The sequence below is a fragment of the Notothenia rossii genome (assembly GCF_949606895.1).
Source record: "Notothenia rossii genome assembly, chromosome: 9".
NCBI lineage: Eukaryota > Metazoa > Chordata > Actinopteri > Perciformes > Nototheniidae > Notothenia > Notothenia rossii.
In genome coordinates this window covers 65488649-65504752 of record NC_136907.1, presented here as the reverse complement: position 1 = coordinate 65504752, position 16104 = coordinate 65488649, and the positions used below count along the sequence as shown (strand labels likewise).

The 16104-nt window shown below is 40.5% G+C and overlaps 1 protein-coding gene across 1 annotated transcript in view; it reads left to right on the top strand.

The window, feature by feature from the left end:
* The first annotated feature begins 10548 nt into the window (after positions 1 to 10548).
* Positions 10549 to 16104, top strand: part of cdh2 (cadherin 2, type 1, N-cadherin (neuronal)) — a 58671-nt gene continuing 53115 nt past the window's right edge. The window contains exons 1-2 of the mRNA XM_079649572.1: positions 10549 to 10859; positions 12470 to 12578. Of these exons, the coding sequence (XP_079505698.1) occupies positions 10800 to 10859; positions 12470 to 12578 (169 nt within the window). The 5' untranslated portion in view covers positions 10549 to 10799. The remainder of the gene's footprint in view (positions 10860 to 12469; positions 12579 to 16104) is intronic.

Genomic DNA, 16104 nt, shown 5'->3' with positions numbered 1-16104 from the left:
AATGTAATTGTGCTTTAATTTCTGCTCCATGTACTACTGACCTACAAAACTGAAACTATGTAACAGCAACGTCCAATTAAGGAGACGTCTATCTATCTGCTATGAGAACTCATTTCTAACCCTAGAGGAAACAAAGTAAATTAGGCACTGGGTCATTAACATTTCAGCTCTTGACCCGGACCCCGTCATGACATGACTGTATAGCATGAGAAATGTGAAGAAGGCTTTAATTGAAGGTTGATGTAACCTTTTCATGTATAAGGTTGGGCAATCAGTCTTGATGTAGTGTGTAATGCTCGGTTAACCTACTCAGGTTACATCACAGCTAATATATCTAGTAGTGTTTGCAATCTGGCTGCATTAGAAAAGCAAAGCAATGAAGGGAACAGGAAACCTAATTAAAAGTTGACTATGAATCTGCGCCCCAAAAGGTCAGCAGACTGTTGAACTGTTCACTGGACCCCGCAATATTAACCCTGTCAAGTTAGATTAGGTTAGAAATACATGTGGCAAATACAGAAAGTAGAAACCTCACGTCAGTAAAATCAATGTGACTCAAAAGGTGAAGCCACAACCCGCTGTAAGTTAATGCTTCCCACAGTGAGGCATGGCAAAGTGATTAATGTTTCTATTTTTAGATCAGTTTCCTATGTATTTATTTCTTTAATGTAGAGGGGAGACGACAGCTCTGCCAACAGTAATACTTTGTCAGCAACTTGATTGCATTTACATGGTAGACTGAAGCCAAAGCTGGAGCAAATTAGAGCTTTAAGCCATGGGCTCTGCTGAAAAAAACAGGCACTTTAAGAAATGCCATGTGAGGAGACACCTCAGGAATCTTATCTTTTTTCTTAACATGCCCTGAAATTATTTTTGCCCACCATTTTGTTTTACAAGGCAACTCTTCACCAACTTTTCACTGAATCTTTATTTTTCATACAAAAGCCAATTTGTTTTCTAAACATACTGCAATAGGAGAATATAAAAGGATAATGAGAATTGTACACAGCAGCACACATTCAGTATTGTCACCTATCTCTAAGAGGGAATTAGTCCATGTAAAAACTTTAATACAATAGATATTCATATGTTTAGGACAATAATTGTTTTATGATGTGTAAGTTGGAGATACTGTAAATACAGGTTTAGAACGGCAACGAGTTATAGTTAGGCTATGACAAAGTCTTTACTTTCTGATTTGGAAGAGCAGAAGATAAAATGTTTAGCATTGATTTTTCTAATGAACAATTTTCCACTGTGATGCATATCCATTATTTAAAAATTGCTGGGTGACCTCACCTCATATTTTAAGAAGTTCCCCAGAATGAGATCAATTCACCAGTAAGTAACAGGCTCAGAAAAGCATTATACATTTTGCCACTTTAGGGCAGGACAATAAATGACAAACATAACATTGACGAATATGTACCTTAAAGTTGTAGTGGCTAACATGTTAGCAAACAATTGCTTATTTACGCATTCAGCAGAGACCAATATTCACCCACCCTTATAAAGTAACGCGTTACTCTAAAGTAACTACATTTTACGGCAACCAATAGCGTTACTAGTTACATATTCCCATTAAGTAACGCCGTTATAGTTACTGTGATTTAAATGGGTGCGTTACTGCGTTACATGATGTGATGGAACTGAACCGAATCTCCCTGCGGATGTAACTTACAGGCGAATAGAGCGATGTCCTCTCACAGCACCATGGAAAAGTGAAAGTAACCAGAGACGAGTGATGATTGGTTAACGTGGGGTAACATTTCGGGGTAAGCCAATCAGAGACAGAGTTGGGCGGGTCTTGCCTTATGGGGAAAATACACACACGAACACTTGCTAATGCTAATGCTAATGCTAACACACACACACACACACACACACACACGCACGCACGCACACACACACACACACACACACACACACACACACACACACACACACACACACACACACACACACACACACACACACAATGGCAGATGCAAGTATCAGCGAGATTAGCAGCGCATTTGCAACTTGGAAATATAACCACTATTTTCCATTTGTTGGGATAAAGGACGCACAAAATATTACGGTCAAATGTAAACTGTGTGCAGGACAGAAAGCATTGTCCACTTGATTGTTGAGGCTACAATAAAGATGCCTGTCAAAATGTCTAAACATATCTTTTGTGTTTTTTGTTCCACTACATTTCATAATGATAATTGCTACAATGATGGGGAGTTATCTTTTTTCTAACTTTGCCACAGAACAACACAAAAACTTGTATTTGTATTATTATTATTTTTAAAGTAAAGTAAAGTAACTTGTTACGAGTTACTTTTATAATTTAGTAACTAATAAAGTAACTAGTTACTTTTTTGAGAGCAGTAACTATTACTAGTTACTTTTTAAAAGTAGCTTGGCCAACACTGGTTATCTAGCTCTTTGCTAAATGCTACATTATCTTCACCAGCCAGTCAGTAACTGTTTCTGTCACCATTCTGTTACCGGGCAGGTAGTTTCTTTAAAAATATTCAACCCTTTTTCTGTCACTAAAACAGTAAAGCTACGGGCCATAAAACCCAAACAATGAGCTAATAGATGCTTAAAGTCTCCAAGGGGAACTGTTGAGTAAGGTGATAATTGTCTGTGGGTTGAATCATTCCACATCACTCATAATCATAATGATTAATTATTAATACAAGAATATTGATTAGTGCTGCTCATATGCTTTATCATGTGAGGCATTCAATATTTCGTACCATATACTATAATAGAGCCAACATTCACAAATGATTTCAGAAGTATATTATACTCATTTTTGGGTAGTGTTTAGGTTGCCTAAAGTTTGAGGCTGCCTTTGCAATGGGCTCCAGGAATGCAAATCTGGCCATCTTGTCCACTAAAATGTAACAATATCTCCAAAATTAAACAAATCCTCATTCACGAAATCACCAGTGGCCCATGAAAGACTAAATCAAACAATGAAAGTCCAATTTAAATTGTGAGTTTGGATCATAGCACTATGAATACAACAGTTGTGTGAGGCTGATTCATGTAATATCCTCTTCTCTCTGGCTCCAGAGTCCCGCTGACACAGCAGCTGTGAGCAATACGTACGTGCGTGGGTGTGTGTGTTTGTGCGCACTCTAACTTGTGTGTGTCGCTATGTGTATGTGTGCCTGTGCAGGTGGTAAGAGGGAGGGACAGCAATGCCTGTGAGCTGAATAACAAATCTAGCATACTGCACACCTGAGGAGCTGTCACTGTCATAATCAGCCGTTTATAATGCATGGCAGAAGGGGGACATGAGTCTAGAGGAGGAAACGAGGACACAGTTGGTATCAAAGCCCTGTCTGTGTCTTATATCCTTTTCTTCTTAAGATAGAAGTAAACACCTCTCTATTGGTGTTTGCAGAATTGAAAAAGGGAGTGTATTTCCTTTTTTTGACATTTTCACTCTGACTGAAATCCTTTAAGTTATTGCTGCATTCTCTCATATCCCCTAAGTGACAGATGTCCCATATGGAAAGCTGGATAGCTCTACTTCCTCCTTCTTTACACCCCCTGCCTGGCCCAGCAGGTCTGCGTCCGGACACCTCCTCCAGAGAGCTCAAGGTGACACATGGTTGTTCAGGCACAGATGAGTGGCTGTCCCTGGGCCGCCAGTTGGCCAACTCACTTTTTTCCCCCCTCTACAGCTGAACCAGAGTCCCAGAGCAGTTGGTTCAAACACCTCCCTTCGAGCCTTTTGTTGTTTCAGTGCGACGCAAATCTATGGTTCTGCTGCGAGGGCCACAGGAGCGGCAGGTTGACTCACTTCCAACTCACTGACACAATCATTCATTGCTTGTAGTGGGGGTGCTGTGTGCGCGTGTGTGTGTGTGTTTCTGTGTGTGTGTGTGTGTGTGTGTGTGTGTGTGTGTGTGTGTGTGTGTGTGTGTGTGTGTGTGTGTGTGTGTGTGTGTGTGTGTGTGTGTGTGTGTGTGTAGCCGGAACAGTCCCTGTTAGACAGGCCGGCTGATATTTTTCTGCAGGGTCAGCAGAGACTTGGCCAAGCCAGCATTATGGAGGAGTAAATCAATGAAACCCAATTAGACACCAAGAAGGGTGAGAGAGGACTTGAGCAGCAAGAAAAAGCACAGAATGAGACAAAAAGTGATCCTTGAGAATTGTTGTAAAAAACCTCTCAAAATCAAACCTCTTTGTCATGCTGAAACATCCTCCTTGTTTTTAAGAGAGCGAAAGCTGATATTAAAAAGCAACAAATCTGAGAACAGCTTCACTCATGATTCGTGGGAGTTTCAAAAGAACTGTGTGGGACATGCTTTGTGTTTTGTGGGGTTTGTGTGATTCACACTGATGCACCATTGTGCTTCCCTTTAACCAAATAAAGCTCTGTTTTGACTATGAAGAGCTTTTGATCTTACAGTTTTCATGAACAAACATTGTGAGGCACCTGAAACACTTTGACTGGTTCACTTCAGACGTTTTGCTTCGTCCTACTGACCCTTTGATGTGTGTGTCTTGCTGAAGTCCCCAGCGGGTGAAGGGAGCAGTCATGTGTCTGTGGAGGGCGAGAGTAAAGGCAATATGTCTCATGATCACCTCCTGAGCGAGCCAAATGAGGCACCCTTCGCTCTGAGCAACCTGCCACTAACATCTGCTGCTTTGGCCGCAAATACCCTTCTAAGTTATATAAATCCTTCTGATTATTGGTGTGAGCCACCGTCTAAGCTATAATGACGAAAACCTTTAATCTATGCTACTTCCAAATAATGTATCTTCTCTTTAGTTGAATTATTCATTTTATGGCTGGCAGGACTTCTCTTTACTGAAAGTGAAAGCAAGTCAACAGTGGAATTTATATCACCGGGTGCAGAAATGGACCTGTACAATTGTCAACAATGCACTTTAAAACGTTTCATGTTGTTAGTATGCTGGGGTTTTATTTTCGAGCAATTATCAGATTCAGATAAAAAAAGGCAGCATTATTTTCTGAATGAATGAAAGAAAAACAGCATATTAAGCATTTAATATCCTGCTGACTGCTAATGAGCTGTGAAAAGCATTATGCACCAGATAATAATCCTGTTCACATTGACAGGGGGAAAAAAGATACTTAATACCCACAGGCGTGTGTGCTGAAATAGGTACCATGGCAATTATCGTGAATTACGATCATTTTTTAATCTCATTAAAACACAATATATTGTTTCAAATGAGCGATAATATCTCCTGTAAAAGAAGAAAAACCATTATGTTCTTAATTTATTTTCTGTTTATTAATATTTTTTTCATCTACAATGTTAACTGTTATATATGTTAATGATAATATTTGCTAATATGAAAAGGGCAACTGCAAGATCCATAACAATGCATCAACATATTCCCTGGTTCACTTATTATATTGTCATATTAACTATCTTGCCTTTTATCATACTTTTCATCATGATTTTTACTCTTTTAATGAACACACTATACCTCTTTATTCAATCTGTCAAATTCAGGGAGCAAGCCAGCCCTTTGCCACCTTCTTGCGCCCACAGTAATTATTAATGCATTTTTCTAATCAGGCTTCTGTGCCTTTTGCAGAAAGGAAATCTAATAAATGTGAAAACTAAACTCTCCCAGGTGAACACATTAGGGTAACCAAAAGACATCAAGCATTTATTGAAGAAACCTATAATCTCATTACCTCTGTGATTGCAAAAAAACAGTGGCTCATTCCTTGACTGCCTCCAAAATTAGGCTCTCGATAAGAAAGCCCAGTGTGAGAAAGAAGAATGTAGAGGGGGGGGGATCGGCGGCAGAATCCGCCTTCATATAAATCCATCCCGCCTCCTGCCTCAGACAGGCTGTTGGTCCAGCCCTAGATCAGGCAGGCCAGGCTGACAGGACCAGAGACCTTGTCTTCTCACAGATCAATAGTGATAAGGGGGAATACATTTCGAGCTGCAAATGCTGAAGACACCAAAGATGCACTGAGGCTGCAAGAAGCTCCTTAGACATGTGTACTGCATTTTGGAAGTTGATGTTGGGAATGTTGCACACTGGGAGCTGTGATGATGGTTTGGTCGATTTTGCTCTTGTGGATAACAGCACAGATGGGCTTGGCATTGAGGCAATGTTTTCTTGTTATGCACATTATGCTTCTGTATTTAGTTGATACATTGACGTACACATGGCTCTGCACAAAAAATGTGTTTACTTGTAGGCATTGTCAGTTCATGAGTGTGAGTGTGTGTGTGAGCACTTGACAGACTCACCACGGCATTTCATGTATGGATGATGAAACTATTTAATAAAGCGTCTCGGAGCAACTCAACCAGCGTTAATACAGACACATTTTCACGTTGTAATACATAATTTAATTGACTTTGTAGACTGCCATATTATTTCTGTAGTCTCACATGTACAATACATACTTCAAATCTGAATAAAACATACTGTTCTGTTTCTGTTCTTAATGTTTCAGTTTTATATTCTTTTATACAGGTCTGAATTGAAGTGATTTGCACACAACCCAAAACATTATTTCCATGTGAAATGTTGTGTATGGCTTACACTTGAATTGGAAGAAAAAGAAGATAACAAGTGAACAATGAATAATTGAGACAACTGCCTTTTTGCCGACACGTGCCATTAAAAATCAATAGCCACACTGTTATTGCATCACTAACCAAAGAAGCTCGATTCTCTCCTTGGGTTGCTCTGAAGTTCAATACAATTTGCCTTAATCAGGCAATCAATCACTATTAGATCTGCGTGGCACACAAGCACACAGCAGGCACATGTGGCCCCTAGCAAAAAACTGAAATCTCTAAATTGGGGGAGACACGGACTTGTATGAGCCCTGTGACTCAGTAGACGCTGCCAAAGCTGCTGCCTGAGCTCGCAAAGCGTCATTTCGCCTTTATTTATCGACAAGAGGGTGGCACCAAGCTGCTTTACTGACATTTCTTTTCACAAGAAATTACAGAGAGAACGCTCAGCGGAAATGTGCTTGCGTGTGTCTGTCACTGTTTGTCACTTTGCATACAATACAAAATAATGAGATCCTTTTTATCGTTACGATTTTGTTCCAAGATAATTACCTAATATTCTTGTCTAAAACATGTCATGCATTACATTTGTGGTCGATCACATGCTGGGACTTTGCAACAAAATACTTGCGAAAGCCAGAGACAACTCAAAGTAGCCAGATATGATTAACACATGCACAGCATAGATACACATCATACATTCACACACATGTATGTGCACCCGAATACATGCATGGCTCTGTTTGGCTACATTGTTCGAGTGGCATAAAAGATTGAATGAACCGATTTTGCAGAAGAGGAGAATAATTAGAGCATTACTGTGCTCCTTGGAGATCTTTTATTGAATGCATAACAATGAAGCTTGATTGGAATTGATAATAGCTTTGAGGACTAGGTTTCTCCTTCCCAGTGTCTAATTTGTTACAGCAACCTTTGACATGCTTCGAGTTGCCAATGACAAGGTAATAAGCCAAAAGTGGTCCAAATATGTGTGTTTATGCCAAGAGAATACATTCTTGCCCACTGATCGAATACTGAGTGTCATTTGAAATACTGCATCTGTGCCTCTGTAAATTTGCATAAGCAGCGCATGAATTCAAAGGAAAGAGGCTATGTGCATGTGTGTCACTGAATATTGTCATCTATATTTGGCTTTCAGCAGAAAGGACTGAATTCTGAATTACAGTATGTGGGAGCGGAGTGTGAACTGTGTGATATTCCTGTATCAACACAAAGTCAGCATGAAGAAGTGCAGCGGATGTGAAAGTGCTGCTGACCTCGTCCATATTTCTTCCAGTGCCATCAAGGCCACCAGGCTGCAGTGCTTCACGCTGCATCCAATTGTGCAGAGTAAAAGGTGTGGAATCAAGGGCCCCCCCCCCAGGCCACTAGCCCCCGGACACCTGCGCTTATGAGAGTCAACAGCAGTGTCAGCAGTAACACCAACATGCATCATATAGAGCTGCCTCACACATGCCTGCAAAACAAGGTTATCGGTCTACAAACAGCACTAACAGAGAATGTATGACTGCACAGCGACGTAAATGTAACATTTATGCTTTTATTGCACATTTAAGACCATGCCGAATTCAGGTAGATGCACACAGAGTTCTCGCAGAGTCTCAGATTGGTCTTATGAATCATGTAACATGATATTGTTTGATTGAATGCACCAAGTCCAAATTGGATTCCCACTAACGCCTCCTCCCCTCCCTGCCTAGACAAGTGCTGATTAAAGATAACCGCCTCTGCATTAATCAAAGAGATGGAGCATTTTGATCCTACTTTCAATTAGATTAGATTACATAAATTTGTACAAAATGCGATATCAATTATCAACAGGTTATTCAGCTTGATCTTTTGCCCAATTCTGCTAAAGTGCACATTGAATCTTACTGCCTTCGAAACATGATTTTGTAATGTTTCTTATCAGCTGTGAGGAAAACTGGCTGTTGGAAACCCTGACGACAACAGTCTCTCTGTAATCTTATCTTAATTTTGCTGCACTTTTTTTCTTCTTTTGATTGCATTCATTTACAGCAATGAGACAGTGTAATTATTGAAAAACATGGATGATCAGGCGTGCTAATCAATGACAAGACTGTAAAGAGACGTGTGGCTCATTATGACACGCAAGCACTTTTAAAAACTATTCAGCACTCTCTTGCTGTGTGTGTGTGTGTATGTATGCTTGTGTGTGTGTCTGTGTTTGTGTGTGTGTACTGACTATAAGTGGGAAATGTTAGTGCTTACTGTTTGTTTAGGATTACAAGACACTCTCAGGAGCAAATGGTTTGATTTGTGGGAGGAGGGGAGCAGCATCGCTCCCATCACAAACTCGATGCAGCACAAAACGCCAATAACTTGGAAAACAACAGATTGCCCAGAAGGAGGTGAATGAAAAGTCAACCCTTGTTTATTATTTGGAGAGAGACTAAGTATTTTTCTCGCCAACCATACTAAAATATTTCTGTGTCACAGATGAAATCTATTCCATAGAGCCCTGTCTTGATAGTTAATTAGATGTCAGCAGCACAACCAAGGTAATTTAACCTTCATCAGCCTGTATCACATGAGAAGATAATGTGAGGGAATTATTCATTGCATATTTTAGTGGAACATGAAAAAAGCTTTACTTACGGATTCTAGGCTTAAGTGAAGATGAATTGATAGAATGCAAAATTCAGAATTCCACAGTGATAGTAATTTGTGAAACAGTAAGCTTATTTGGCAGCAATGAGGCAGACTGTATAGAAAACTCACACACACTCACACTAACTCACACACACATAGATCCCTAAAACATTGACAAGTAAAAATCCTTAAGATCAAACGTGCAGTAAACAGCAATTACCTATGGGCTTTGTGATCAAAATCTCCCACCTTGTGATCAATAGAGTCTGGCCTAGGCTATTCTTTATGCAGACTGAAATACATCTGATTGAATTCTGAATTACTGATGAGCATGACATTTAAAAAGCATTCATCTCAAAGTAGTCTGTAGCTAAAAACAATAGAACTCTAATGAAAACAACATAGATATACAAACCAGTGCATTATGATAGCAAATAACACAACACCATTTGTTAACTTCCAACTTGACTTCAAAATGAAACACTGGAAACAAAGAAAACCATTAGTAAACATGATAAGATGATGATAAGATCATTCAAATACAGCAACGTCCTTTCTGATTTGTCTTTCTTTGCATTTCTATCTCAGTCTCATTTAAATATAATGTGCAAGAGTAGTGAATGAGATAATAGGCAAATAAATAGTGACCTAAAACTAACCTTTAAATGTTGAAAACTATTGATGTTGTAATCTGAAATAGAGGGACGTGTTCTTTCATTAATTTAATTTGGACTGGAAGGGCAGTTCAGTCATATCAATAGGAGCCATATTTTAGTTTGGTTGGTTATGCAGTTTAAGTAAGGATATTAAAGCCTTATCAGCAGTTTTGCACACATCTACCAATTTAGGCCAACAGTAATACATTAAATACATATAACATACCCTATAAACATTACAACAAATACTCATAGACATTACCTGATTACCTTAAAAAAAACTACATTACAAATACAAAATGCCAGGCTGGAAAATAAATATAAAAAACACAGAAAAACGATTACCATAATGTAAGATAAGACCACCATGAAACTTGAACATGCTCATATACAATACTTTATTACCTAGATTCACTACTTTACAAATCCAAAATAATAGGCTAGAAAATAAATAATAAAAGAAAAAAAGGAAATACATAAATGATATACGCCTACCGTAATGTAAGACAAGACCACCATAAACTCGAAACTCTACCACACACATGGTGAATGAACATAACTATTTTGTGTAAACGTTTTATAATACTCTGTCATTTGGGATGATGGACCTTAACATAGGGGACCCGGCTCAGTCCCAGCAGTGAAATTGGCTGTGTGACCGGTAGGGAGAGACAGTGAGATGGGCGGTGTGTAGTCTAGTGGCTGGGGCTCTTTTTGTGTTTGTGTCGGACTGGATGGGAGGGAGCAGCAGCCTCAGTACCAGGCACCGCTCTCCCTCAGTGCTGACTGGATAGATAGAGGAGGAGGCTGCTACATGCTGCCGCCACCGCTCCTGCCTTTGTCGTAGAGGGACCTTTTTTTTCAACGCGGCTACACTTGATCCAGACGGATATTCCTTTATTTTTCCCTTATTTCTTTTTTATTTGTGGCCACACGGATTTCCGAAGGGGGAGATTAAACAGTCGCGGACGCACCAATGTACTCACTACACGAGGGCAGCGGTCTGTTTCTGCTCGCGGTCTTGGCAGGACTGCAGGTAATATAATTACAGAGCGGAGTTACACCGGACAGTTTAGCTGCTTCTTGTTCGGTGCCTATGCTATGTGTTGAGTTACGAGTTCAGTCGAGCTGCTAGCTTTCCAACATGCACTTTACATGGCGTGCAGTTCTAAAACATTGCCATTAATGTACCATAACATTCACGATAAAGTAGGTCTAGCACGTGCCCCGTAATCTCTGGTTATTTATTCGCTCGCTGCCTAGCTATCTGCCTAGCTAGTACGCATATTTGAATTAATGATTCTAGCTAAAATAGTTCAAATTTGGAATGACGTAGCCTCATATGAGAGTTCACAATAGCTCAACCGTTTATTGTCTGAAAGTTGGGCGATACAGACGCAGACTAACCGAGCTCTTACTCGGTTAAATTTAGTTTAGAATATTTATGTAGATTGCTGCAGCGTGTCTCTGTCCCCCGGAGAGTTAATTGCCTCTCTGTTAAAATACGTTATAAGCAATTATGAAAAGTAGCCTACTGTAAAGAAGAAAGGTGGTTATAGCTTATCTACATGTTATAGTGATTGCTGTTGAACCTAAAATGAAACCTGACAGTGTAATGGAGTGTTTTTTGCGGATATAGTTGTATTTCTTGACAATGTGGCTACTTTGTTAAAATGTATCCCGTGAGCAAAGGAAAAGGAGCAGCCTCAGAATTAAGTAATGCACTTTGGCAGCTGAAATAGTTGTTTTATTATTATTAGGGATTGGCGTCTGTATTCATATCCAGAAATGTACATCCCGGAGCCGTTGGTGTAACGTGCTAGAATTCCAGTTCTGCTCCCCCTCCCCTCTCTTCAAGCATTTCCCATTTAAATTCCTCTGATTTAAAATGGCAAGTGGCACGGATACCCACAATGCTCTTTTTCAGCAGGACTCCTCTTTTTACATTCTTTTGAGTGCATGCAAAGAAATAGAGCCAGGCCTTCGTTCCTAGGAGCTGAATCAATGCTGAGGTTGTCTGATGGAGTATATTTGGACATTTGTGCCAAAATCATGTTTTACCGAAACACCATCCCCAGTGATTCACTGACTGCTTTTGCTTTACAACATCCCCATTACTCCCTGAATATGTTGTGTTGACAACCTAAAAAGAGTTTTCCACTTCAAAATGAGGCAAGAAAAAAGCACTTTATTGATCACAGTGATCGCCTTGCAGTTTCTTTAAACAGCAGTTGGTATTTTCTTGTGTGTTCAGACTTTGACACATACATGTTTATTCCCACAACAGTGGATCGTTAGCATTTACCTTTGTATTGCTTTGTTCCTGTACTTCAAAGTGGAGTGTTTGTCCAGAGCAGTGTGTTGATCACCGGGACAGAGTGGGAGAGTTGGTCATAACCCTACCCTGTGCCTAGGCCCCTCCAGGGGTACAAATGGAGCCTGTTCTTGCCTGGCCATGCTTTTTGGCTAATGCTTAACCCTTTTGGCCTCATTATCCTAATTGCAGTCCCTGCTATAAAAACAACAGATGCTTTTGTACAACTGTGGGGACTTCAGAACGTGACCAAGAGGTTTTAGAGGCAACAGAGTGAATTTCTTAAGGTTGATTTATGACTCATTGTTAACCCCCCCCCCCCTCCATTACAGATAGCAGCAGAGGGCAGGGTCACCCCACCATGCAGACCAGGCTTTTCTGAAGATGTATACAAGGTTGTGATGCCAGATATTGTGGAGAAAGGACATCCCCTTTTTAATGGTAAGTGATCAAATATTCCCAGGATGCGTGTTGTGTCTACGTTTGTTTGAGTGTGTGTGCGCTTGCCTCTATGTTTTACATTTCAGGGAGGATCAGAACAAGCCTGACATATTTAAACAATTAGCCTCTGTGTTGCTTTGCTGTATTGCAAGTCGTGTAGTTTGCCTTGTAAACCAGCACAAATGTGGTTCAACTTAACTATATAGCTCCTGTCAATTCAGCCACCATGCTGTTTTAGCTTTCTAAAGCAGACATACACATGAGCGTATTGTTACTTTAATGCTTGATCATACATTGTGGCTAAACTGCTGGCTTTGTGATTTTAAGTACGGAAACTTCTTTGATTGCACTGACTAGAAAGTCAATTACACACGGATTTGAGTATTTGCACCACTTTAATCAAGCAAATAACCTAGCTATTAAACATTCCATGCCTTGTGCTAATGCATTCAATCACTACCTTCACCATATGCCTTTCTTTTGCATTTGTCTTCTCTTTTATTTATAATTTCTTCAGTACCGATTCAAACCATGTGCAGGAAGTATTTCTTCTCTCTGTTACCTTAAACACTTTTATGCCTAAGAATACACGCTTGAATCACATCGTTATGCATCCGTTTGCAGTGTTGCACTGTTAAGCCCAGTAATAACAGCAATTTAAATACCTTTCAAAATGTTTGTTACAGCGATAGTCTTTCTGTGTGGAAACCCAGATGTAATAGGTGTACACATAACATCCAAACAACAAAGTGAAAAATAATGATTTTCTTAGCCTACTAAATTGCAGCAAGCATGACCAATACTGCCTTTTAGGCGTTTAATATTGACAACTTGAGTACGCAGCTACCATGAAAGAGTATGCAGGCATACAGACGATAATAAAAACTGGAATATATCACCAGTGTGCTATCAGAGAGGTTAGAGCCTTGAGGTCATTTGGACCAGAAAACATTCTCACTTGTGTTGGATTTCACAGTGTGTGCCTAAAACTTGCACGCTGCCGTCATAGTGAGTCAGATAGGTGGTGGGGGAGGTAGCAGTGACGAGAGAAGAAAGGAGAGAGGGAAGAGAGTGTTTAGATGGGTGGGTACAGCTTTCACTGAGCTTTACCTTGTGCACAAGTTTCCGTTTGATCCTGCAGTTGATGGATTTCCCTGTATTGGCTTGTGGATGAGCCGTGACCGGGGGTAATCAGGTTCCCTTTTGTTTGCCCCCCCCCCCCTAAAGCTCACACAACCCCCTCTTTTCTTTTCTCTCCCCTCCCCTCCCCCAGCGAGTTGTTGCTCTGTGGAGGGTTCCTTGACAGAGAGGGGCACTCCTGTGTCATTGTAATGAAGCAGGGCTCAGCAGCGTGGGATGATGTTAATGAAACTGCATTCTCTAATGAAAAGCTCCTGTGGCATGTTTTGAAAGACAAAGCCCCCACAGTGGGGAGAGTATGCCCAAAGTTTTTCAACTTTCTTTCACCATGCTGGGTGAGGATATTGTTTTGGGCCAGGAGCTGAGGGTTTTTTCATTCTGTAGCTACATGTAGAGGGCTTAATCTTTAAGTTTCCTCGCATTTCATTAACGTTGTCAATTAAGCCCTGAAAGGATTACATAATGAATACAAACGCATAAATTAAACTTGTTGGAGTTATTTTCTTAAACCATTACTTGAAAGTCTCAACACGTTCCAACAGAATGCATAGGGTTTATCATGTGATAAATAACCCAGTCGGCTAATTCCAGTATGAAACAACTCCTTGTGATATTGGTTTGTAGTTTAGCTCAGTTGACATAAGACCTGCTTGAATATCTGTGCAATAGTATCCGTACATTGTGTTAGGTGTCAGTAATATGAGTCCTTTGTTCGTATTGTATTGCTTTTGACCCTGGTGTACTGTATGCATGAGACGCAGCAAGAGTGAGCTGTTAGATATCTTTGTCCCATCTAATTGCAGTCTCCCCTATTGTTATTGATCAAGAGAATACACATCCTGTGGTCTGTAACACCTGGAAATGGAGGGCAGTTCACATGTAAACGGCCGACATTCTATGTGCTAAATTAAAAACATCCTGTGGATATGATGATATCTATTATGGCCAACCATTTAAAATAGTTATTAGATTTTATGATTTAATCACATTAGCAACGGCATAAAGTACACTTTAACTGTTAGTTGGCCAAGTGGAGCCCCATTGATTTTCAATAGATTTGTTCAAATGTGTTTCTTTAAAGTTCCTTGGCAGAGCAGCAAAGAGAAAAGCCAGGAAGGACAATTATTCTTCTATGAGAACTCATCTCCAATGATCCATTAAAAGGGAGGTTATACTCATTGTTGCAGATCGCAAAACCAACTCAGTATTAGGGGGTTACCCACTGGTTACCCTCTGGGGCCGAGTTGACCTTGCTTTTGACGTTTGAATATTTTCTCTGACCTGATGCTGAGAGGAGAGAAACATAGTTACTTATTATCAGACCATCATACGGAAGAAAGGAGCCTTTAGACGTGCGTTTAGTGGTTTCGCTTATCTTGTTTAGTCACTTAATAAAGTGACTTGTTTTACAAAATTGCATTTAATTTCAGGTAGCCTGCAGCTGCGGGGGGTGCTGCTGGGTGTCTAATGGAATTCTGGTGGCTTTGGAGAGCTGACACACATTGTTCCGTTTTTTTTTTTTTTTTTTTTTTTTAAAGATGAGGCCTTTTATAGCTGTGTTGCAAAGTGAGTCAGTCAGAGCATTATTCAGCAGAGGTTTCCCTCCCTAAAAACTGGGTTAATGAAAAGCCCAAAAGCCTAATTGGGCCTAATACAGTCTCTCATGCTGCTGTTCTGCCACCCCTACCCCCAACATGTATCCTGCTTTCATATTTCCTCCCTCCACCTCACACCTCTGTTTCTTCTGTTTCCTCACAATTAAGGAGAGTACGTCTTTACTCTGCTTTAGCCTTGGTTCAAGTGCTTTAAATGTGATCATGCCAAGAGAGTCAGGGGAGAAGGCTCCACGAAAGGGGGAGGGGTTTACAGTTGACCAGTTTAATAATGTGATTGGGACAATTAGTGTCAACGTCGGCAATGAGAACATGAACTGGAAAGCGCGTTGGGGTTATATATATATCTCTGAGTTTTCAGTTAATCTATCATTAGCTGTAATTACCTCTCTTTGCCGTGTTTGTTCAAGGCGAACCTTTTAAACAAACCACATTTCACCCTTTTGACAAGAAAAACATGGTATTCATGAAATCCTGAGTTTTATGTTGTTCTGGTTCTCTGCGCTCTGTTGAGATCCTGATGGCCCCGGGTACAGCTGGGCCACTCAGATGTGTTTAAGGGGCCCCGGTGTTTGGTCAGACATGACCCTGCTCGACCCTCTCCTGTAAACTGGGCCAAGTGCTCAGCAACGTACTCAACCCTTTCCCCTGCTCTCAGACTGGTGATGGGGCTGGTGGGGGTTTCCTGGTGGGGTGTAGATGAATGAAAGACTAGCCCAAGGGGTCCTGACCCGTCACTAGGGGGGCTACCTTACCTCATGTTGTTCTGACCT